Genomic DNA, 24,866 nt, shown 5'->3' with positions numbered 1-24,866 from the left:
CCGATAATCCTATGCACCGTCTCAAGAAATTTCCTGTAGCGGTGGCGTTATTTGCTTACTAGCCCAAGTACTTGAGTGTGTTAAAGCGCAATAAAAATCCCGAGCTTTCACATTTTGTAAGCGGGTGCTGAATGAAATTGTCCATGTAAAAAGTCTGGTGGCAAGCCGCTTGTAGAATGATAGAGCCAAAAATGCACAGCAACGCGCTTATCGATGATTGTTCTGATGGAAGTACTCTACTGGAGTGATTCTTTCTCCACCTGAAGTAGAAAGAAGAAGCTATAATCCGTCAGTCCGGCGTAAAGATTAGCGAGTAAAGAATGGCTTTCGCGACTCAATGCCTAACAAGAGAACTGCAAGATTGATCGGGTAAGTATGATGATTCGTGGGGATGCACTCCAGAACATTCATTTAATAAACAAGTTCCAAAACCCAAGAATGCTTGGTAAAAGTCTGTGTGAGTCCTTTGATATCCAGAGCTCTATCGTGGACTAGATTCTATGTCCCAAGGCAATCGCGTGTCAGATCACCGATCTAGACTAATGAGTTAGGCTATCAATCTGTTACAAAAATGGAAAATGCCAAAGTCATTCCCTCTTTCGGTGAGAACTCAATCCAGAACAAAACGTGAAACGAATCTAGTTGACCATTGAGAGTAGGCAGACATGGCACAGAAATTGGCGATCTACCAAGCATGAATCCATTGATCGCCTGAAGTTTCCAGCCAAGAAATTCTTTAGATCTACTCCAAGTTAATGGAAACCTTCTTAAGCTCTCAAAAGTTCACGTAAGCGCGCTTGTCAATTTTTGTTGCTCGACACTATTCAGCTTAATAAAGTAGCTGTATCCCCATGGGGCGAACCAACTCGACTAGATAAAAGTAACACTAAGTTGCCGGTACTGACATAGTCTCCTACAAATAAAATGCGTGAGGGAGGCAAAGTTTTGGGCATATCATTGGTTGTCCCTTGAAAGCCGAAGTGGAGAGGTAGGGAGACGAGATTTCTTGCTTCGCATTGAATGCATACATGCAAGTACTCATTAGAGTCATAACACCGGCTGTCACGATGAGAGTCTAGAGCTTCCGTTAACTCATGTTGATAGTTTGAAGCACGTTCGGAAGCCAGCTTTGGATAGTAAATCGAAGATAAGCATGAGCGAATCTTGGGGGTCGTGTCGAGCAGACATGGGGAGAAAACAACCTAGCCATAAAATGAAGTAATTAAGGCAACCTTAGGAAGAGGGCACAAGGATCTACTGTAGAAGTACACGATACCGGTCAATCTCAACCTCAGCCAACTCCAGATGAAGTTGAGGTATTGAGGGCGGTGAGATGACTGAGCAAAGTAGGGAAATCACGGAATCAAGTCATTCCACGCAAGCTCTTCCCGGAACATTATCGAGCTCTACCAGCTTGGCAATCCACAGCCCCATCTCCTCCCCTCGTCGAGAGCGGCCTCATAGCCCAGATGTAGGCGCAGGCAAACGAGTCCAGCTAAACCAAGCGCGAGCATTACCACCGAGGAATTGGCTAAAATGATTGGTGCGCATCTTCCGCGAGCAACTTCGGTACTTGACTCCATTCCCCCGCACGAACCCCACAGCTCAAAGTCTTGGGGTTCACCGGAAAAGAGCAAGTTTGTACGGCGGAGCTCGAGATAACATTGGCCCGGCTCCCGCAACCCCAATCTTATTTCCTTTCCATCTCGGCACAACCATGTCGTCAAGTTCCGTGACTCTAATCATCATCATCGGCCGTAAGTTGTTTGTTTGGAGCGCATACAGTTGCTGCGCAGCGGTACTCCCAGTCAGTGGCCGATTCGTGCTTCACCCTATGGAAGCTCCTCTTTGACATCTAAGCCCTGCTTGCCAACGACAATGTTTCTCCAGGCTTCTCCAGTCTGGGGGAGCTGAGCCAGGGTTAAGAAGGTTATGGGGAGTCGCCACATGGCCGAGGTAACCGAGAGGAAGCTCATGGCTCGGACAAGGTCGCATCGTGCAGTTTGCCATGGTCATCGGCCCCAGCTCACTTGCTCTTCTGGAACCAATCCCATGGGTCAAGCAGTGAGGGACGTGATGTTCAATGCTACCTTATAAAAGGTGCTTTGCTTCTCGGTCCGGGGAGAAGTGCCTTCGTATTTTCGCACATCGTTCTTCAGACGAGTCGCATCCTGCAGAGATCGTCGAGTCGCAGCAGCAGCCGTCATGATGCTCCGATCCGCCCTCATCGCCGCCGTAGGCGCCCTCACTTGCGGATTTGCCTCTGCTCTCGAGACCTTTGAGCGCAACCTCATTTTCCAGCCGCCCGACAACTACACAGACCCTCGCGTGCTGTACCCTCGCACCGTTCAGCTCGATGACGGTCGTCTTTTGGGAACTTGGGAGAACTACTCACCGGAGCCCCCTCTGGTCTGGTTTCCCATCTACGAGTCCCTAGACGGTGGTCTCACGTGGGAGGAAGTTGGCCAGGTCCACGACCAGGTCAACAACTGGGGCTTGCGTTACCAGCCCTTCCTGTACGAGCTCCGCGAGGACTTCGCAGGCTTCCCTGCTGGAACCGTGCTATTGGCCGGTAACAGCATTCCCACCGACCTCAGCGAGACTCAAATCGACCTCTATGCTTCTAAGGACAAGGGTCGCACTTGGGAGTTCCTCTCCCACGTCGCCCGTGGTGGTCGCGCTATCCCCAACAACGAGGAGACTCCCGTCTGGGAGCCTTTCATTCTGTAAGTCATGGGCAATTAGAACCGCAATGCACCTAGGATAGCCTAGTTTTGCTAACACCAAATGTAGCATCTTTGAGGACGACTTGATTCTCTACTACGCCGACCAGCGCTCAGCCGAGCACGGCCAGGAGATCTCCCACCAGACCACAAAAGACCTCAAGAACTGGTCAGCCGTCGTTACCGATGTATCCTACCCAACATACACCGACCGCCCCGGCATGCCCTTCGTCACCCAGCTCGCCAACGGCGACTACATGTACACCTTTGAATGGGGCGGCGCCCCTATCATCCCGACCTACGCGTTCCCCATCTACTACCGCATCGCAAAGGACCCCCGCAAGTTCGCGGATGCTCCTGACATGTACATCAACAGCACCAATGGCGGTGTGTTCCCCATCAACAGCCCTAACGTCGTCTGGTCTCCCGTCGGTGGCTGTAATGGCACCATTGTCGTGTCAAGCAACAGCGCCCCTCTCTTCATCAACCGCCGCGGCGGCGACCCGAGTGCGTGGGTCGCGTACGACTCTCCTGAGGCCGGCGCATACACCCGCAACCTGCGGATCATGGAAGAGGATCCTGATTATCTCCTCATCATGGGTGCTGGCGTCCTGCCTCCCAGCACCACGAATAAGGTTACCGTCAGCATGCTCAAGCTTACCGAGCTCTTGGGCCTCAAGCAGGCATGAGGATTGCCAAGAAATTCATGTAAATAACTAAAGTTCGGGCCGGTCGTTTGGAAGACGTGCCCTATGCTCACACGCCAAGTACATACACGCGATCAACGCCATAATGAGACATTGTTGAATGATTGACATTCACCAGCCACTACGTATGATGTTCCCGTCAAGTTTTCCGCTTCTTTGCACCGCGAATGCGTGTCTCCTCTGAGCTGTCTGCCTCCACGTGACGCAATTTACCTGGCGGATATTACCTCTTGGCGGTCCTCAAACTGTGTGCCTGCATGTGACTAAAGTGTGTTTATATCCGTACTTTTAGAAGCTACATGCACTGACAGTGTCTCGAACTCACAAGCAAGTGCTCCGCCAGAGAGATTGATCCCAAAGGAAGCCGGAAAATTCGCGGGCATAGGCAGAAGAGTGCGGTGATTTCACTCAGGTGCTGAGAACAACAGCCGAGAGACCAGAAACCTTGGCCAATTTCTCCGCCGCCGTTTAGCTTCAAAGACCGGGCTTCGTATGGACGGAAGTTTCGATGCGTTCCTGGGCTGCCCCGGACGTGCGGGCCGTTGGAGGTGGCGCAACTCCCCGCATGGGAAACCCTACCACGTCTTAGCCCGTCTTGGGAGACAAGGGACGAACAGGTGGTTAGCCGACAAACGCGGGGCTCATGAGCGGGGAAGAACTAACAGCTGGAGGTTCGGATGGAGATGCGGTGAAAGAGCCAATGTCTACCAATGTCTACCACGGCCCCCAGTTTCCTCCGTGCTGTCCTATGTGTTCAAGCAAATACGATGCAAGATACATGCATGCACGTCATGTCCTATTATGACATCCCATATCCGTGGACCGATGACCATACACTCTCAAAGTTGGGGTAAGAGAGGGGGAAATTGAGATTGTAATGATGGTGCTGCGATGCCAGGTGTTGCTCAGCCATTCAGATCCCAGCAATGCCGATGATTCCGCCGCTACGTGGAGTTCAAGGTTGGGGATGGTGACATTCTCGGTCCGTCGCTTGTATAAGCTGGAACTTTGTTGTCTTTCGTCAAATAACAACTAGCCCCGCGCTTCATAGACCTGTCCCCAGGCCGTCTCTTTTGATGTTGCACAGCTGCAGTTTAAGCACGGCTTCGAGAGTGCTGCTAGCGAACAATCAAGATGTTGCCGTCACGTCTCAAGGCTCTTTCCCTACTGGCCTTAGCCTGGCTTGATGGAGTCAATGCCAGAGCCATTGGGACGGATCTGAAGCTCCTCAATGGAAGGCAGCAGGACATTGTGAGTCTGTCAAAAATGGCCTTGAGAGCGACAAGAACTTGAACAAGACCTTACTTGGTGTTCTCTTAAGGCTACCAGAAAAGCATTGACTGACATAACTAGGTTACATGGGACGACAAAAGCTTGTTCATCAATGGCGAGAGATTGATGATCTTTAGCGCCGAGTTCCATGCCTTCAGGTAGGCCGGTATTATGACATAAAAGAAGTCATAAACCCACTGACCGTCGTGTGTAGAATGCCGGTTCCATCCCTATGGCTCGACATTCTCCAAAAGATTAAGGCAGCTGGCTATAACTCGGTGTCCTTCTACGTCAATTGGGGACTGTTGGAGGCAAAGCCGGGCGAGGTTCGGGCTGAGGGTATTTTCGCTCTCGAGCCACTCTTCGAGGCCGCCGAGAAGGCTGGACTCTACCTTTTTGCTGTAGGTCACTCGTCAGATGTTCTCCCAGGAACATAACAACTAATACGTATTCAAGCGGCCGGGACCGTACATCAATGCTGAAGTCACGGGAGGAGGTTTCCCTGGTTGGCTCCAGAGAGTCCAAGGAGCTCTCAGGACTGGCGATGAAGCCTACCTGAAGGCAACCGACAAGTAAGTCAACACGAATCAACGCCAATGGCGTAACGAATCGTCAACTGACAGGCACAGTTACACTGCAACCCTCGGAAGCATCATCGCCAAAGCCCAAATTACCAACGGAGGACCTGTCGTTCTTTTCCAAATGGAGAACGAGTACAACGCTGCCGTCGACCCATACCCGTTCCCCGACTACGACTACTGGAAGTACGTCGATAATCAATTTCGCAGCCACGGGGTTGTTGTGCCGTACGTCAATAATGAGGCTTGGCAGCTGGGTGCCATCACAGCGCTTACGCCCGCCAAGGTCGATATCTACGGGCACGATGGATACCCGCTGGGCTTCGACTGCTGGAACCCTACGATCTGGCCTGAGAATGGTCTCCCAACTGATTGGCTCACGACGAACAATGCTATTGCCCCGACGACTCCGTACACTATCGTGGAGGTATGTGGAACCAAGGTCTTGTTGGCTAGGTTACTCCAGGTATAGACTGACAACGTGTAGTTCCAAGGCGGCGGCTTCCAGCCGTGGGGAGGTGCCGGCTTTGAGTATTGCGCCGCCCTTCTCAACCACGAATTCGAGCGTGTACTGTACAAGAACAACTACGCCGTCGGAGTGACCATCTTCAACATCTACATGGTAAGCGTCTCAGTACGTCCCTCAAGTGTCTCTAATGTGCTAATGAGATTCGGCAGACTTGGGGTGGTACGAACTGGGGTAACCTTGGACACTCCGATGGCTACACCTCGTACGACTACGGTGCGCAGATCACCGAGGAACGTCTAGTCAACCGTGAAAAATACAGCGAGACTAAGCTTCAGTCCAACTTCCTTCACGTGTCCCCTGCCTATCTCGTGGCCGATCGATTCAACGCCTCCCTTGAGTGGACCAACAACGCCGCGATCACCGTGACCCCGGCAACAACTAACACCACCAAGTTCTACATCACGAGGTATATCAATACTCTACCCTCAACTCTGAGTTAATCCTAACACGTCGTGCGGCAGGCATACAAAGTACGATTCCCTTGAGACAACAGCCTACAAGTTGAAGGTCAAGACTGTCAAGTATGGTGAACTGGAAGTTCCCCAACTCAGCGATAGCCTGTACTTGACCAGGCGCGACTCGAAGATCCACGTCAGCGACTATCCTGTTGGAGACAAGAGCCTGGTATACTCCACAGCTGAGATCTATACCTGGTAAGCAGGCAACCAGGGTCAAGCAGCCGTGACGCTTTTCTAACATTTTTGCAGGAAAAAGTACGCCGATAAGACCGTGCTGATCGTGTACGGAGGTGCCGATGAGCATCATGAGCTTGCTATCGAAGGTGAACAAGCCGATGTCACTGATGCAAATGTCATAGAAGGCTCAGATGTCACTATCGAGCAGAAGGACGGCTACACCGTCTTGGGCTGGGCCGTATCAGACGAGCGCAAGGTCGTCCGCGTACACGAAAACTTCTACGTGTACCTCCTGAGTAAGTCCTCCCAAGAAATCCCACGCCATCTCATCTGACCAAAAATCCTCTAGCTCGTAATGAGGCATACAACTTCTGGGTCCCTCCCGCCGTCGGTGACTTCGGAACCTCTGATGTCATCGTCAAGGCTGGATACCTCGTTCGTAACGTTGCCGTTAACGGAGACTCCATCAGCTTTTCTGGCGACGTCAACAGCACAACTGCTATTGAGATTATTGGCGGCGCTCCGTCATCTCTGAAGACTCTGAACTTCAACGGCAAGTCTCTTGACTTCAAGCAGGATGACCACGGAGCTGTGACCGCCAAAGTCGAATTCTCCACTCCTGAGATCAAGCTACCGTGCATCAGCCAGCTCAGCTGGAAGTATGTCGACAGTTTGCCAGAAATCAAATCAGACTACTCTGACGAGTCGTGGACGGCCGCGGACCTCGAGAAGACGTTCAACACCGCAAACCCTCTCAAGACTCCCACCAGCTTGTACGGTGGAGACTACGGCTATCACACCAGCTCGCTTCTCTATCGCGGTCACTTCACTGCCAACGGCGATGAAACGACTTTCAACATCACCACCCAGGGAGGCAATGCCTATGGTGCTTCAGTATGGCTAAACGACGAGTTTATCGGTTCCTGGGTCGGAAACGCCGTGTCACCCGCCTACAACAGCACTTTCACCCTGCCTCAGTTGACCAAGGACACAGACTACGTCTTCACAGTCGTCGTCGATCACATGGGTCTGAACGGCAACTGGGTGGTCGGCGAAGAGCAGCAGAAGAACCCCCGCGGCATCCTCAACTACAATCTTGCAGGCCACGAGCAGTCCGACATCAAGTGGAAGATCACCGGCAACTTGGGTGGTGAGGATTACGCCGACGGAGAACGCGGTCCTCTCAACGAGGGTGGGCTCTTCATCGAGCGACAGGGCTACCACTGGCCCCAACCTCCGTCGGCCTCTTGGGAAGACAGCAAGGGTCCCTCCGCGGGAATTGAAAAGCCCGGAATTGCCTACTACTCTGCGACTTTTGACCTCGACCTCCCCACCGGCTTCGATATTCCGCTGTCCTTGACTTTTGCCAATACCACAGCCACGGCGTACCGCGCTCAGATCTTTGTGAACGGGTACCAATTTGGCAAGTTCGTGCACCATGTCGGCCCACAGGCTCGCTTCCCTATTCCCGAGGGCATTCTTAACTACCAGGGATCCAACCATCTGGGGATCACTCTCTGGGCCATGGAGAAGGGCGGCGCCAAGGTTGAGGGGCTCAAGTGGGAAGTTGGCATGGTCAGCGCAACTGGTTTCGGGAAGGTGACGCCTGCGCCGCAGCCGAAGTGGACTGAAAGGAAAGGAGCCTACTGAAAGATCTCCGATCACAAAGCTGTTCTATGCATGCATGGCATGTTTTACTGGTGACAATTCCATAAGATTCTCCTCGAGCCAAGGTACCAGGACTCATAATCTCAAGGTTCTAAGTACGCTTGACTAGCTACTAGTAGCAACTGTCATGTCTTCTTCCGGAAAACGATTCGCGTGAATGAATCCTTCCTAGTGATTATATTCTACCAGTAAAAGGTGCATTTGAACTTCAACGCCGGAATCAAGACATGACCAAATTTCGAAGAACCCACAACGCGGAAGGTTCATAGGCTAGACAACTTGAAGTCACTTGAGATGTACAATATTTGATTTTGTTTAAGGTTTAAATCTATGTTCATATCGTGACCAGCAAGATGATACGATATACATATTTGCATACAAAAGAACAAAATTCGCCGTCCGCTGGTCGTGGGACCCCACTCGGTGGCAAGTTTCATGAGCTACATCCAGACTGATAAAGAGACCGGCTCACCATGTACATAATGATCCCACTTCAACAGATGCTGACGACATTCGTGCTAGCAGCCGATTACAACTTGGTGTTGACGCTCTGGATCGCGCTCTGCGGGACGTTGAGAGCCTTGGCAGCCTTCTGACCACCAGAAACGTTGACACCCTCCCATTTCCAGTTGCGGCAAGCGCCGGATCCGCAAAGAACCTGAACATCGGTACCGGAAGACTTGATGTTTCCGGTAATCTTGCTGACGGTAAGATCGGTAATGGGGACACCGCTGGTGGGCTTGCCGGTAGGAGATCCGTTCTTGTAGTCCTGCTGAATGATAACGCCATACTTGTTGATACCAGTCATGGTAATACCGGAGTAGACGACGTCCGAAACAGCGCCGGTTGCACCAGCAACGGTCTTGATTCTGACGCCGTTGTCCGAGTCAATAATCTTGGAGTTGAGGATGCGAACGGTCTTGACGACGTTGTTAGAGCGTCCACCAACGGATCCGATGGAAAGACCGTGACCGCCAATGCAAGTGCCGTCGACGAAAGTGATGTTGGAACCAGAGTTAATAGCAAGGCAGTCATCCTGGTTCTTGACAGTGCAACCAGAGATGTAAATACCGCTGGAAGAACCAACGTCGAAGCCGTCGGTGTTGTGGCCGCACTGGGAACCGCCGTCACCGGCAGAGTCGTCGATCTTGACATCGTAGATGCCCAGGTTGGTGCAGGTGTTGATGGAGAAGGCCTGAACAGGGGTGTTGAGCACGTTAAGGCCGCGAATGTTGGAGTTTTGCAGAGAGTGGGCAGCGAAGAACTTGGGCTTCGTCTTGCCACCGTTGCTGCCCTGGCAATCCCACCAGCGCTGGCCACCACAGTCAATCACATGACCGGAGGCGCCGACGACGTTGACATTGGAGCCCGAGACGGAAATGAGGGGACCAGCCCACTCCTTGTATCCGAAGGTAGTCTTGCCTTGGAAGGTAACCTATTGGTTTTATTGGTAAGCCTGACACAGAGAACGGTGGCCTATTGACCACGACAGGCGAGGTTTAGAAATCAACGTACGGTAGCACCCGACTTGAGGCCAGTCAAGTCAAGAGTGACTCCAGCGGGGACAGCGATATCCTTCAAGACAATGTTCGAGCAGCCAGCCTTGCCCTTCATGGCAGCATTGGCGTCGGTGAAAGTGCAGCCGGATTGGCTAACAGGCGCAGCCAGAGCGGTGGCAGCCAGGCCAGCGAGAGCGAAGAAAGAAACCATGTTTGAAAGCAGAAATGTTTGTGATGAAGGAGTTGGTTATGTCGAGTGCCCTAGGGCGATAAGTACGAGTGAGTAAACGAAAAAAGAATGGACGAGCCAAAGCTCAAAGGATGGTAATGATCAGAGTAGAAGATCTGCTAGTGACAGTTCGAGAGATATCTAAATCATTGCCAAGGCCGTGGGAACTGATTGATTTATATCCCAATTGGAGGCGTTCTCAGCAGGGCTCTGCCAAGACTGTCAATCAAAGCTTGTGTTCACCGTGATATATCAAGAACAGGGGTGACCGCCGGCCGAGTCATTCAGACATAGGATGGCTACCTAAACTTGGGGCAAACGCCGGCAAGGATCGCCATCGTTGGACGCCCGGAGAACATTTCTTTTTCCTGGGAACAAAGCACTGGCGTCATCTTGGGCTCGCACTCACAGAGATTGCGTCTAGAAGGACTACTCAAATAAGCTTGTCTCGAATATAGTATATCTGCTTAAGCTGTGGAGTGGTGTGTGGGAAGTTCGGAAGGAGCCTCAACGAGGGTTTGCCGAAAACCTTCATTCGCTTGATATAGATGGGGGCTATAGGTGTTCGCGCAACGACGAAACCTAAGCTTCCCCAGGTTTGTGCCTTCCAACTCGAAAACCTTCTCCCTTCACTTGTTTTCTTCTGTCATATTTTTCTCGTGAAAGTGGAATTGTTCTTACATCATACCTAGACACGTTGCGAAATGTGCCTCGTGCGCTGTGCATCTAACAGAGTTCAACGCCATCTTGCTAGCCTGCAAGTCAGCTCCATAGTCCAGAAAGTCTCACAGACCGAAAGAACGCAGTGGCCAGATGCTATGCAGTTTTCTTATCACGCATAGCAGCAATAAAACTGACTTTTCAAAAGGTGCTTCCATTTCGCGATAATAAACCTCATTCTGCCCACACTCATTAGCGGGCGAAAGCACGACTCCATTCCCCCCTCTTTGAAGTCCGCTTTGCTTTTACTTCATGACTTGGTGAGTTCGCCTCAAAAATCAACTTTCAAATTGTTTCTTGGCTCATTACCGATACCTTTGTTTGCAAAGTCTTTCTGAACGCATGCCACTACCCGGCCCGCCGTGTTTACCACATCACCGGTTCTCTGAATGTTTCCACGTTCTTGTAGCCTAAGTTCGCGCAGATTACTTGAGCAGAGCTTGAGTAAGGTGGAACGCAATTGAATTGCTGATGGGACCGGTGACAAACGATAATTCTCCAGCCGTAAGCGCCGAGCAGAACAAATATACCCCGAAAGATAACCCGGAGGCTAATAAGGTCATGTCCCACAACTGCTTTTGACCGCTCGGGAGGCTTACATCCAACATGTCAGATATCACAAAGGCTGTGTTGATTTCCCCTGAGTGGCGGCAGCATGGAGAAGAATTACCACCTCACTATGTGGATTGCCTCATTCTGCTTTGTCTATTAAGTGGAATAGTCCCTCAAGCCACGGCAGAAATATGAGCGATCGTTGAGAATTTGGACTGTGCAGAATTTGGACTGTGAGCGGGATTAATGCGAACCAACAACTGCGGAAAGCACCGGGTTAACCAGGGTTCCCACGTTGAAAAGAAAAGTTTATGGCTTCTATCCACAACTCATGTGGCAGCCACAAAATAGTCCTGCTGCGGCAGAAAGATGAGTCTCGGCTATCCGGGGATCATGGTGGTCTTTTTCCGAGACTCAAACGCCGATTCTAAGGCAACTTCACAGTTCTGCGGTTGCTGGATCCAGGCAACTCGTAGAGTTTGACTAGTCGCAGTCTGTAAATATGAAACTCAGCGAATAGAGACTTCATTCAACATGTGATCATCAGTTCTCGTCAAGACTGGACGTCTGGACTGTGGTGATAAGTTATCCAATCTACCGAGCATTGCTCCAGAGTGACGCGAGAGATTATTCCACTTAACAAATGCAGATCAGCACATTTAATAGAAGAACACAGACATGCCAAAATTCTTCCTGCTTTTTGATCTCATGACGTAGATACTTGGCTTGTGCCTCATGTGATTTGCCTTAGTATGGTTACCTACCTTATGCTCTTATTCACAGAAAGCTATCTCATTTCGGACACTCTCCGGCAGATATCGTGATGAGGCCGTTTGATGCTGAACAATTAAAAAAATCCATTTATCCGCATTCAAGTAGTAATTTGATAGGTCTGGTTCTCACTAATGATACAGAGCTTATTCTTCATATTTTATTGACGTGTAGTTGAGGAGGCTGGACTATTTCTTGGCTGCCAAGAAGTAGCGGAAGTGCATCCATACAACCAATAAAGCATGGGCCTCCATATTTGAGGTAACATCAACCGGGATTATGTCTACCACAATTCAGTTGACTACCTGGACTGGAAGCTAGGAACCATATATCCATCCGTGTTTTTAGTGTGTCCAGAGACCTTGTGCAGACTACATAGATGGTTCGTATATTCTGGATTCCTATCTAAGTCGGATGATTCCGTGAAGTCCCACCGATCGACGCGGATATCACCACCTCAGCGCTCCACTCCAAGTAAACAGAAGCAAAGTGCTGATACATGGTCATAATCCAACTCAACATTTCAAACCCTTGCCACTTCCTCCCAACATCTTAGACCGCCTCTACATCACTAACTACCTGCCTGGCGTAGATCCTCCTCGACCTGTGCTCTCTTGCCCTCCACTATTCCCCATATCCTCCCCCTGGTCTTTGACAAGAAAATCAGCCCCCAACCTCGCTTGCCGGCTCGCTGCCGTAGCGCAAGACAGGCCAACCTCGTGGTGTCCAGTCGTTTTACGCGATGGCAGAAGATTTCTACCACTTCTTGCGCAGGTCTCTCTCACAGAGGATGCGCGCCACAAACTGCAGAACAGCCGAGGCAGCGAGGCACATGCCGGCGAAGATAATCAGGTGCTGATACTCTTCCGGCGTGCCTCGCCGGACGAAAGCGCCGCCTATGGGCGTGCCGGTGAAGACTCCAATTGCACTCCAGATGGAAAATGCACCCAGCCGGGCACCGACCTTATCTTCAGGAGAGAGCCTGACGGTCACGGACGGTGTGACGCTGATAAATATTCCCGAGCAGAAGCCTGCATTTTGATTAGCCGACTGGAAACCCCGCAAGTCTGATGCATGCATAATGAGAAGAATATACCGTATAAACAGGCAAAAGCTACAATCATGCCGACGCTGGTGGATAAAAGCCACAAGGTAAGGCAGAGTATGCCCGAAATTGCCGTTAGTGGATAGAGGAGGTTCAATCCACCAGTATGATCGGCTACGTATCCGCCGCTAGGATGCGTCAGTGCGGGGCTCATCATGGCACATCGGAAGACCCAGTAACTTACATCACCCGGCCGAAGAAGCTCGATCCGTTGATAAGCGGGAGAAGGTAGTTTCTCACCGCGGCTCCCGGATGGTGAACCGCAATGTACGGCTCTGATGAAGAGGTTAGCTTACTCGTTATTCGACGAAAGCATCAAATGTATGCCCATGGCCGCAAAGAATTTCGCTACGACATCGACTTCTGACTTGACTGCTCGACGTGATGATACAAGCATGGAAACGACAAAATTGACGTCGGCTTCGAGATCACACAGCGACTCGAAGCTATACAAAGTGGAGTTATCCAAGAATGACTGGAGACATACCTAGGTAGTAGAATGGTACGTAAAGCCCAAAGTTACCAACCACATTGGCAAGCGCCAGTGTAGAGTATCGGGGGTCACGGAAGCCATTAAAGTCCACAATCGACCAGATAGACTCGACAGGCTTGCGTGGCAGCTTGGGTCGCGAGACGAGGATAGCGACCCCGTAGCATACTAGAGCAATCAGCGCAGCAATTCGCAAAGCCCAGCCGAAGCCGATGCGAGGCACAAGGTGAGAGAACATGATGGGGAGACAAACGCCTCCGGCGCTGCTCCCGCTGGCGACAATACCAATGGCCAATGCGCGTCTTCTCGTAAAGTGCTGACTAGCGAGAGGCAAGGAGACCGCTGTACCGAACACGGCGGTTGATCCAAAGACGACGCCCTGTTGTGGACATTAGAACGATCTCGATACGTCGGCTAGTAGTTACGACACGCACTTGAGTGAGGATGAACTGCCAAATGTGGCCTGGCTGGGCGAATGATACGCCGACGCTGGAGATAATCGCCCCGACGGCTGCGACAGCGTAGAGGATGCTCGGGCTATACGAATCGGCGAGGCCACCGGCGACAGGCTGGATGAGGTTCATGAGACCAAGCTGGAGGGACCCGATGATCGCGATGACCGAGCTCGGATACCCAGCCAGACTATGGCCGAGGTAGTAGTCCTGGAAGTAGCCGAAGCTATTCATGTAGCCAAAGGACACGAAGTAGACGAGGAACGAGCCGGCCACGGTGAGCCAGCCTGCGACGGTGTGCTCGTCGCCATCGTTGCGGTGGGCGTCGACGCTTCTGCCTTCAACCTGTTCAGGGTCAGATCTGGTTTGCATCGTGATTGTAGGGGTTACCTGGGGTTACGAACAGCGAAGTGATGTCGTTGATTGTTGGAGCAGTGTTGCCGTTTGGTCCTTTCCCGGCGACCTTGAAGTTGATGATATGATGAGGAAAGAAGTCAAAGTCGCGCGCATCGCGGGGTGAGGTCTTGACCGTTATGCAATTTGGCCTCGGTCAGATTTTGTGCAGGGGTCTGATTCCTCTATCTTGACCACTGATAACGCCTCCCGACCGTATCGGCATTCAGCTAGGATTATCCGATTTCCCTTTATGGTACAGCGTTGTTTGAAGCCCCCATTCAATCATGTTTGCAGTACCTTAACCTGAGCAACTTTCCAAACTTCATTCATTTGTTTCAGAGGCTTCGGTCCTATCTGACAATGCGTCGCGGCCAAGGGGTGCAGTGAGGTACAGCGGACTGAACCAAATCAGCACTGAGTGTCCAATTTGCCCAAGTTCCCAGGTCAAGAGGCTTGGAATCAAGCACCCACGCCATGTAACCTCGCACCTCGCTAGATTTGTCTCAGCTTTCCCTTCGATCGCGATGTTATTGTTAGTGTCTTTGCGCCCTGTCTTTGCTTCCATCGCCAGTTCCAATTTCATCTTGTCTGGGAGGCTAGACGTGAAACCAATTCTCCGCAACGCCCAATAGGTACTCAATTGCAATCATCAAACCACCACTTGCACCCATCCTACGAACTTTACATGTCTCGCTTCAAACACTCAGAGACGGTCGCGCGTCCACGAACCCGATGCCATGCCCAGCACTTCGAAACCTGGTCTTTCGCGGCCTCCGCAATCCCTATATGACATCCCACGATGTCTCTTTCGCGTATTTAATGCAAGTTTAAAGGGCCAAAGATGAGATTGACAAGCGAAAGATGGCCCAGCTGCCAGAAGAAGTGGAGAACGCCGGGATCCAGGCAATATATGATCTACTTGTTCAGGTATAAGAGCTTTGAGACATCCATCATATCATCGTCGATGTTTAAAACTACAACACCCATTGCGAGAGCCTTCCCAATCCCTGCGTAGATAAAAAGGTCGACGGGAAACCGATACTAAATTTCCCCTTGGTAGGCGGATATTAGGATAGAAACTAGGTACAGAGGCATAGCAATCACGGCTTTGAATTAAAACATCCAACAGTAACATCCTTGGCACAGAGTCCAGTCTTTACTGACCGAGTGGAATCGATTAGAATCTAGGGAACACGCGAAGCGGTTTGATCATGGCATTTATCAATCAAGAAATTATTCATCTAGATGCTAGTGTCATTTGGGCGTACAATAACACTCGATATAACTTCAATTTCAATACACTTAATGCTTCTCATCCAGAGAAGCAAAATTTCTGGAATAGAAACGTCACATGGTGTTTGCATTGTGTACACTATTGCCTCTTCATATGTGCTCATCAATCTCCTGTTCCAAAGCTCTCGCGTATCCAGATCGAAGGCGCATTCCCGACTACATGCGTCTGCAGCCAAAGCATGACGATATCAAACATACTCTGCCGTCACCGTGTTGTACCGTTGATCTAGAGAGGGTTAACGTCCATGTTAAGATGCTTAGTCAAAGTGAATTAGGGAACTCACTGTTGTAGAGCAATGTGTACGTGGTTGACGCCGAAAGATAGACGGCTTCGATCTTACAATTCAGCTCGTAGTACCATTGGCCATCAAGCCCCTGGCGACGAGAGAGCATGTGCTCGGGAATGTGTCCGACATCAGCTTCGACATGAACGAGCATTGAAACATTCTCATCCCGAGCAACAGGCGCAATCCTCTGGTTGCGGTCTGCGTAGATATCCATCTTGATCTTCTTGATACGGCCCTGGCTGACCAGACCGGTCCATACGAATGATGTATAGAACGGCTCGTTTTCGGAGACGTTATCGCCGCGTTGGATAAACCACTCCATGGTGTACACTTTGTAGCAACCATCCAAGCCGCACCAGTGTCGCTTCTGTTCGAGATGCTTGTGAAGCTTAGCATCGTACTTGCTTCGCCACTCGGTGCCATAGTGCTTCCTGGCCTTGCGATTCTGCACCTTGACCTGCGTGAGCTTATCAGGAGATACTTGTGCTAGACCCTTCATGACGGCGCCTTGAACAACTGCCTGCCAAGCATTGGGCGGCTGCATGATCTGGATGCTCTTGTCGATGGCGTTACGCAAGCGCTCCTTGAGATAGTTGGACGCGCCAAAACCGCCGACAAGGAGAATGGCACGAATCGGCACGTTGCTTGCTGTGATCTGGTCTTTGACAAGCTTGATGCACTCCAGAACAACGGGCTCGAAGATTGTTTGGAGATCTGATGCCTTCAAGGCGAAACGACCGCGGTTGATTCCAAGCTCTTTGTTATTGGCCAGACCACCAACTGGAATGGTGTAAGAGTCGTCTGGAGCAGCACCGAGCGTGAACTGTCGCTTGACCTGCGCACTATTAGTCAAAGAGCTCCGGTCAAGACATCCTTGAGTGTCAAAGGATTATTGAAGGTATAAGCTTGCCTTTTTCTCGAACTGTTCCATAGCCTCGGCCATGATCTCGTCATCGAATCCGTCCTCCTTGCCCAGCTTAGCCTTCAGAAATTTGGCGAAGCGCATATTGAGGAAGGTCGAGCCGCATAGCGCACCAGATCCTGGAGCAGCTTCTTGTACCTCCAGAATGGGCTTGAGACTGGTAATTGTGTACGAGATCAAGTCCACAGTTCCTCCTCCGGCATCCACAACCACCACAGTGTCATCCACCTTGAGCCCATGTGGGTCCAGGCCATGTAAGGCATAGATGGCAGCAGCCTCGGGCTCGGAGACAAGATGGATGGGAGCAACAGTGTTGGTAACGGTATTGAGGCCAGCAGCCCTCTGGCAGGCTTGCTTGGTTTTGTCCTTGGCGAGATCTGACCAGATAGCAGGCACCGTGACCACAAATTCCAACGGGGTGGTATTGACAACCTGCTCTCCGAGCTTTTCCTTCAGAGTGTAGACAAGATGATCACCCAGGGCAGAAATGTAATCTGTCACAAGCTTGTCGACATTGCGGCCACCTCGAGCTTCTGAGGAGACAGCTTGTCCCATGCTTTGGAGAGAGGGGTCGAGATCGCTGGGACACATTAGCTCTGTCGTATCCTATGACATCTGCGCTCAGTGTGCCGAGAAACAGGGCGAGGTGGAATTCAAGGTACTCACAGCTTGAACCACTCGACAACTTCATCTTGCGGTGCAGTAACGGGGATGGAAAACCCCCATTGAACCTCGTCACCGGCATATCGCAGCTTGGTAGGAACTTTGTCCGAAGACTCGCCCTCACGGATGGTTTTGCTGATCGGCCAGGTAGTGATTGCAGTCCGTCGATCGGGACGTTGAGTTTCAGCCCACGCTACTCCTGAATAAGTGGTACCAAAGTCGATACCGACAATGATCTTGCGCCCGCTGACGGACAGTTGCCCAAAGTCAAAGGCGTCCATGGCTTGGGGTTATCTTGCTGCCGGGTGATGCAGAGGGTATCAATAGATGCGAAGGCGATAACAAGTTTAAATGGACGTTGGGCGCAAGGGCAAGTCGATGATCGGCTGGCAGTCACCAGAACAGATCAAGGTCTTGGGTCGGTGTAGCCGAAGTCCTGTCTTTTTTCCGAATGAAGCTGGACCCGAGTAGGCTTGACAGGCCCAAGACGAAGATGAAGGAGATTCCAATTATTCAGGATGGCCTGGTCGCAGTAAAAAGAGACAGAAAGAAGTAAGGAGGGGAGCTTTAGGTGGAAGAAGGAAAGAGGGCGATGTCAAGAGCTGGCTCACATCGAGCTTGATGGAAAGATATGCTTGGGCAAGGTACGTAGAGGTCAGCAGGTGAAAGGAAATCTGCCTTGATGAAGCTTGGGTGAATGTTTGAAGGGTGCAGGGCAGCAAGAGGCTCCGGCTGAACCTTTTTGGCCTTCATGTCCTTGACGGGGCGTAGCGTAAACAGTGGAGGAAGGGAGCTCCGATTAACTACTTGTAGCTCCTTCCCTGGTCGACCAACCTACCTTATCTTAGGTAGGTAGATTTCAGAGGTATCTGAGGCTACCAAGACAAAAAAGCGACGCACGTCCAAGACTGCACATGAACGAGAGCTATCAACCATTGAATCAAAACAATCAGCCCTCTGAAGAAATCACTGCCTTATGCGTCAAGCTCATGCGGGTTCTCACTTGTCGGATACGTCTGGATGTATCGACATGTCGTAGGTCTGAGCGCCGAGATACTCGTCCGCCATGCCATGTAGCTCAGGCGTCCTCATGAGGCACCCTTCGGTCTTTATTATGCCACTAATAGTCCAAAGCGTTCAACTCTCACTGCCTCCCAGTATTACTCAACGTGTTTAGCTGTTTCTGGACCACCTTGACGAAGGTCAGGATGCCTGTTGAAGAAAGTGACCTTGATAGAGTGGATCGGTACTTCTGAGAACAACAAGGGTGTCAGCCTTAAAGGTACGTATTTCAGCAGTGCCCCACCCGCCGTTATCCGCCCCCGCTTGGCGGGGTTACTCGGGCAGGCAGCTTACCTTGGGTCCAATGCAGCAACCGTCCTCCTTCACCGAAAGCTGCCTTGTTTCTGACGGATCCATACCAAGACAAGCCCATGAGAGGCCGACTCCAAGCTCAACCAGGGCCCCAAAATGTTCCAGAGGGTCGAGAGGGTTCTTCCAGGACTCCTATTCTGGACACCCCTCCCAGATTCTGGACACCCCTCCCAGCCGAAAGATTCTATCACACAATGAGGTCTGATGTATGACCTTGAACTTTTATCCTGGGCTGTGCACTACAGGCGGCATTTCGAGGTACCCAAGGTACCTTACCTGAGTCCTCGACCATGGGTAAGGTAGGTTTCTCATGACACTGGAATCTTCCTTCTTTTGTCCGTGCAACTTCCCCTAGGCCTCTCCTTCGGCAACATCTCATCCCATTTCCCCCTCCAAGTCATTCTTTCTTCTGATGCATAGGTAGACTCGGTCCTCTCTCTTCATCCAAACATCTTGTTCATTGCTGCCATATTAGAGGATTGCTCTTCGGCATAATGGAGGATTTCAGACAGGTAGACCCGACTCTTCCGCAAAACACCGACGGTCACAGCCCACCCATTCCGGACAAGAGACCCCTCGACGTTGATGCTGGTGCCATGATCCTCGACGACTCGAGACTTACCTACAGACAGTCCCCCAAGAACCAAGCAACTGCTGTCACCATAGAGCCAGTCAGCCCACACGCGACTTGTGACACTGATGCGATGGGCTTCACCAAGGTCGAGATGCCTGCTCCGGAGAACGGGGCTCAGAGCAGCGGACCCAGGCAAGCTCTACCCAAAGGCCTCGTTGCCACTCGTTTCAATAATTATCCTGCCTCCAATCCTTCTCGTCATCCTCTGTCGCCATCTTCCACAGTTACATCATCCTCATTTGTCGAATGCGATCTGATCGACCTTGGTGCTGACATTTCCTCACCATCAAGAGAGTTTTCCGAAAAAGATGTTATCCCCAATGCACGCGACGGCGGAGACGAGGCAGAGGCCAGTGATGACTTGCTGCTGCGTCGTGAAATCATGGAGCTGCGCCACAGGCTCAAGTCAACAATGGCTCGAGCTGAAATCGCCGAGGAGAAGGTAGAACGAGCAGAGCGGAGGATAGGCGAGATCAAGTCTACCGTGACCTCGACCATCACAGAGATTGAGAAAGACACAGCACCTCTTGCTTCAAAAATCAATGAGCTCAACACAGAGAATACAGCTTTGAAAGAACAACTCAGAGATGCCCAATCTCACATCTTTAGCCTTCAGCCCTATCGCAAAGAGCTCACCCCCGAGGAAGTTGGGCGCGTAAGTACCTGCCGAGACCCCCAGCAAGAGTCAACTGATAAACCGATAGGAATACGATGATCTTATCGAGGGCATCAGCGATTGGGTTTCCAAGTTCATGGATCCCCATTTGGACGACCATGAAAAGGGGGTCGATGACCTAATGACGGCTGCCCGCAGGAGGCCTAGCGACGCCCTCAAATTGAAGCAGGTCATACACCAGTATCCTGACCTGGTTCATGGCGCAGTCTTCCCAGAAACGGATGAAGACATTATTGTTGCAACCATCATGAGGTTCATCAACGAGAACATTTTTCAAAAGATTATGTACGGCTCCATCGCCAACTATGTGGAAGTCCTCAGCTTCGTGGAAACGGCGCTCCAGAACCATGTTGAACCAAAGCGAGGTACGGGAATATTTTTGCATGATTCACTTTGTGCTTCTTTACTGATTCATGTGGCAGATCTCTTTGCGATACGAACCTGGACGGCAGAAGCATACAATGCAATCTTGAGCTCCCGCGACTTCAAGGGCTGCCGGGAAAAGAAAATGCGCGAGCTAACGATCGAACTTGCGAGTATTTTCAAAATCTTCTGCCGGAGAGACAAGATAGATGCATTTTTCAGGGGTTTTGAGCAGGTTTGCATCAAGCCCGCGATGCAATTGTATGAGAAGATTCAGGTCTCCACCAACCATTTCTATTTCGACATCAGCCCATACATAGTTTGGGGTGTGGACGACGAGATGCAAACCTCGACCGACTTCCTCGACAATTTGCAAGAACTCGACTGCAAGAACATACTACAGAACCGCAAAGCTTTCAATTTGACAAAGATTGACCCGCAACCCACCAAAAAGGAGCTGTATCACCACCTGCTCAACGTTTGCACTCTCACGCCGGCGCTATACATGCGACAGATTGGCCGCAAGGATGTTATCAAGGAACCTCAGCTTGTGCGACGCCAACAGATGCTGGTCGCGTGGGGGCCGCAAGAAAAGCGTGATAGGTTCCAGGAGAGTGGGGCTCGTACACTTTTGAGCCACCTCTACTACGCCAAGAGCGATCGAGAGAGGCAGGAAGCCGGCGGATGGACAAATTTCCGGTGGGGAGGCTAGGGGCTCTGGGTAAGGTATCTCACACTGGTATCCTCCGCTCACTGCCCACACTAGCATCACTGCTCAAGCGCATTTGCTATATGAGGATTGCTGAAATAAGCTTGACTTGCATATACTACGGGACTAATTTGGTTGATATACCCAATTGGAAAGCATCAAGGACAGCACATGTACATAATCTTTAGGCGCACTTTGTCGACTTGATTATCCCTAGGGTTGGTTCCTATGGGCCCTTCTTGTGGTGTAGATTAAATGAAGTATCACTGCGTCATTGAAGAGTCTTCATGAGGTGTCAGATCCACGTGGGAAACAAGAGGCCATCACAGGTGCCCTTTTCGTGAGGCTTATGTCCGATGACAGGGTTCTTGTAGCCTGGTGTAGGCGTTCTGGAAAGAGTTACACGTCGGATTATGTCGGATTTCCCATAGATCCAACCGGTCGGTTTATTCACTGCGTTTAAGGCTGAAGCAAGTCAAAGAAAGTAAGACATGTGCATATTACTTTGTTCTGTCTTTCATTTAGGCTTGGGCAAGTAGGTGAAATGTCAGGTTGTCCGACTTTGGATCCAAAAATCGGCTGCCCTCGATGGAAGTCTGCCCATTGACTTTGGCGGGGTTGAGCGAGGCTTAACAGGTGGCCGGCTGCCGCTAAGGACGGGCAACGGGCAGTGACATGCGCTAGCGAGTGAGCCCTGGCGATCTGTGGAGACGTCCAGGCGTCTAGCCACGCTAGGATAGGTACATCTGCCTCCTCCAGCGGTACTTACCTACGGTACGTACACATCGCTTCCCCAAAGTGGAAGAAACGTTCAAGGCAGGTCCGCCTCGGAGCTGTCTGACCATGGCATGAACCACTTGGACGTCAATCTGGAACTCCTTCCACCTTCAAGGTTCGCCAACGCCCCTCGTTCGGCCTCATCTGATGGGCTTTCAGTTCTTTGCCTCATGCGCCCGCCGTCATCGTTCATTAGGAACGCCATCACAAGGTTGAGCCAAACTACGGTACATCATATACCGCCTGCCAAACCGCGAGCACCGCATTACACTTCTCCCAGCAGCCACAAGACGTATGACCGTAGGCCATTAAGCCTAGAATCTGCGTCCCGGTTTCGTCTCCGAAACCACCTCGCCATTAGAGTCGCTATCCAACGTTCGTCTGGACTGGGCATTGTAACCGGCCTCTAATCAATACTCATACTTTACTTTTGTGGCCAGTCTTTCTGCGCTGATAGGTACCCGCCTCCTGAACTGTCCAGCCGCACTACGAACACGTTGTCTCGTGGCCTTTCTGCATCAGCTCTATGCTCGGACGGCGATGCAAGGTTAACGGTCCGAGTTGAACTCCAAGCAGTCAGCAGGGACATCCCAGCCAGCTTGCCGCCCTCTCAGCATGTTTCGATCTTACAAGGGAAAATTCGTTGGAGCATTTCACCACGATCCGCAAACAACAAACAGTTCGTCAGAGTCCGAACCGAACACGTCCTTGCCCCCCTCCCAATGGTCCCCGTCACCGCGCGGGGAACGGCTAAACAACACCACGGAAGAAAGCCATACCACCTCGACTCTCAGATTCGACCCTCCTGCTCCAAAGTCCCCCACGAAGATTGCGTCTCATTTTACTACAGCCCCTTCAACGCCTCATTTGTTGCCTGCGGACTTTCTCGTTGATGGAAGTTCAGAGCGATCCGTAGACATCTCAAAAGTATCAACGGTGACACAAGTAGCTATTCCCGCAACAATAGCCCCGGGAGGAAGCTCTCGCCAGCAGCAAACAGACTCCCCAAACGATCCTTCACCCAGATTTGTGCCACATGACGAAGACTTCCCCTTAACGAAGATGTTCGCTCCTCCAAACAGCGGACTACCACCAAGCTATCATTCCAGCGCCAATCCCTCTCTGGTGGGAGGCTTTGGCAGCGATGGGCTCGATCCCGCCCCGGCGTACGATTGGGGGTTAGCTATGGATGTTGACGGATCAAACAATTCAAACAACGAGCAAGGCACAGCGGTCCGGCGCGCAAGTCACGATCAGCCCCAACCGCCAGCGCCCTTGCCGGAGGTCCCACGTCGGGTCAACTACTACCGCGCTATAAGCGCCGATATTCTGGCAGACTTCGACTTCCCACTGCCTGTAGCCAAGTCTACAGGCAACATTACAGAGGCTGAAATTCCATCTTCCTCTACTCCACCGCTACAAAGGGGCTATCGACCAATATCAGCGTCTATTCTTGAAGATTTCGATATCTCGCCCTTTTCACCACAGACCACAGGCGGCAGCTCCAGCACTGCCGCTAGTACTCCCCCAGTACTATCACCGCCCACACGGTCAAGGTCAACGTCAAAGGTCGCGTCGCTGGTTTTGAACAACCCCTATGTCGAGCTCCTTGAGCAGAAGGAGCAAGCAATGACGGTTGCCTTTCTGCGCAGGCAGGATTCTGCATCGGGGTCTCGCTCCACGGATCTCGGAGCTGATGATTTGAGGTAAATGCACCCTCGAGTTCGATTAATACTCTTCGTCAGCCTTCATCAATGAGTTCGGAAGTGGATAATTCAGAATTGACACTTCTCATTGCCAACATGCATGTTTGAGTTCAACATTGCTGACGAGTCCCAGTTTCGGCCAGAGATATCACAAGGCAGCAGACACAACAGATGTTGTTGTTACTAGGCAACGGCTACCAGCCAACGACCTGTGCGGTTCTCGAGAATGCCCGATCTGTGCGGAGACCAGAGATATTTCATCATTTCCCGTCCTCAGTGTGACTCCAACGTGTACTCACCCACCAGAAGCGTGTCTAGAGTGCCTTCAAATGTCCATCAAATCAGATTTGAACAGCAAGTTGTGGACTGAAATCCAGTGCCCAGAATGCCGCGAGTTGCTAGAATACGTCGACATTCAGAAGTACGCAGACGGCGAGACATTTGCCCGGTAAACCCCCTTGACCTCCCTTGGGTATCAAAACATTAACGTCTTCCAAGATACGAGGCTTTGGCTCTTCGCGCTGCCATGGCTGAAGCTGATAAGTTCATTTGGTGTACGGCAAATTGTGGCTCGGGCCAGCTTCACGATACCGGCGGAGATCAGCCCATTGTGACATGTTTGCATTGCGGTCAGCGGTCTTGTTTTAGCCATAACGTAACATGGCACGAGAACCTGTCGTGTCAGGAGTATGATGCGCTGCTTCATGACCCAGAAAACTTCCGCTCGCGCATAGAGATGGAGTATGACGAGTTTGACTCGGCGCGACAGGCGCAAGAGGATGCCGATCGGGCAATGGCGCAGGGCCTCATGGCAGAACAGCAAGCTGAGATTCAGCAGAATGAGGCCAGAGAGCGCGCCGAAAGGGAAAGAGCCCGAAAGGCGGTAGCCCTGGCGAGGAAGGTCGCCGCTCGGCGAAAAGCGGAAGAAGAGCAAAGTCGAGTAACCGTTAGCCGGACAACAAAGCCTTGTCCTGGTTGCGGATGGGCCATTGAAAAGAACTCTGGATGGTAAGTGTCCTTCTGTAATTTCAGAGCAAGAAGGGAAGCTAACAGGAACTTGGTAGTTCGCACATGACTTGTAAGTATCCTTGTCCCTGTGTATCTCATGTTTGACCCCTCGACTACCCCTTTCAACT

At 51.3% G+C, this 24,866-nt stretch overlaps 7 protein-coding genes across 7 annotated transcripts; 4 read left to right on the top strand and 3 right to left on the bottom strand.

The window, feature by feature from the left end:
- Positions 1-2,205: 2,205 nt before the first annotated feature.
- On the top strand, positions 2,206-3,412 carry N0V96_001387 (uncharacterized protein; the record flags this gene model as incomplete). The annotated part of the gene is made up of 2 exons (XM_053191974.2): positions 2,206-2,726; positions 2,794-3,412. 2 exons carry the CDS (start codon positions 2,206-2,208, stop codon positions 3,410-3,412), a joined length of 1,140 nt encoding a protein of 379 aa, XP_053050582.2.
- A 1,152-nt stretch (positions 3,413-4,564) lies between these two features.
- N0V96_001386 (uncharacterized protein) lies at positions 4,565-8,094 on the top strand (the record flags this gene model as incomplete). The annotated part of the gene is made up of 10 exons (XM_053191975.2): positions 4,565-4,681; positions 4,784-4,860; positions 4,917-5,103; positions 5,159-5,274; positions 5,332-5,707; positions 5,768-5,902; positions 5,959-6,215; positions 6,271-6,462; positions 6,517-6,740; positions 6,794-8,094. 10 exons carry the CDS (start codon positions 4,565-4,567, stop codon positions 8,092-8,094), a joined length of 2,982 nt encoding a protein of 993 aa, XP_053050583.1.
- A 547-nt stretch (positions 8,095-8,641) lies between these two features.
- PG1_1 (Polygalacturonase 1) lies at positions 8,642-9,822 on the bottom strand (the record flags this gene model as incomplete). The annotated part of the gene is made up of 2 exons (XM_053191976.1): positions 8,642-9,547; positions 9,628-9,822. The coding sequence occupies 2 exons, from the start codon at positions 9,820-9,822 to the stop codon at positions 8,642-8,644; spliced, it is 1,101 nt and encodes a 366-aa protein (XP_053050584.1).
- A 2,817-nt stretch (positions 9,823-12,639) lies between these two features.
- On the bottom strand, positions 12,640-14,302 carry N0V96_001384 (uncharacterized protein; the record flags this gene model as incomplete). The annotated part of the gene is made up of 4 exons (XM_065756219.1): positions 12,640-12,889; positions 13,285-13,463; positions 13,495-13,857; positions 13,913-14,302. 4 exons carry the CDS (start codon positions 14,300-14,302, stop codon positions 12,640-12,642), a joined length of 1,182 nt encoding a protein of 393 aa, XP_065615459.1.
- A 1,505-nt stretch (positions 14,303-15,807) lies between these two features.
- Positions 15,808-17,772, bottom strand: N0V96_001383 (uncharacterized protein; the record flags this gene model as incomplete). The annotated part of the gene is made up of 4 exons (XM_065756218.1): positions 15,808-15,845; positions 15,904-16,741; positions 16,817-17,408; positions 17,495-17,772. 4 exons carry the CDS (start codon positions 17,770-17,772, stop codon positions 15,808-15,810), a joined length of 1,746 nt encoding a protein of 581 aa, XP_065615458.1.
- A 1,587-nt stretch (positions 17,773-19,359) lies between these two features.
- Positions 19,360-21,250, top strand: N0V96_001382 (uncharacterized protein; the record flags this gene model as incomplete). The annotated part of the gene is made up of 3 exons (XM_053191979.1): positions 19,360-20,154; positions 20,204-20,540; positions 20,598-21,250. 3 exons carry the CDS (start codon positions 19,360-19,362, stop codon positions 21,248-21,250), a joined length of 1,785 nt encoding a protein of 594 aa, XP_053050587.1.
- A 2,809-nt stretch (positions 21,251-24,059) lies between these two features.
- On the top strand, positions 24,060-24,742 carry N0V96_001381 (uncharacterized protein; the record flags this gene model as incomplete). The annotated part of the gene is made up of 2 exons (XM_053191980.2): positions 24,060-24,178; positions 24,379-24,742. 2 exons carry the CDS (start codon positions 24,060-24,062, stop codon positions 24,740-24,742), a joined length of 483 nt encoding a protein of 160 aa, XP_053050588.2.
- Positions 24,743-24,866: the final 124 nt, after the last annotated feature.

The sequence above is a fragment of the Colletotrichum fioriniae genome, assembly GCF_027942845.1.
Source record: "Colletotrichum fioriniae strain IMI 355084 chromosome Unknown scaffold_1, whole genome shotgun sequence".
Classification (NCBI taxonomy): Eukaryota; Fungi; Ascomycota; class Sordariomycetes; order Glomerellales; family Glomerellaceae; genus Colletotrichum; species Colletotrichum fioriniae.
This window is presented reverse-complemented; position numbering and strand designations above follow the sequence as displayed.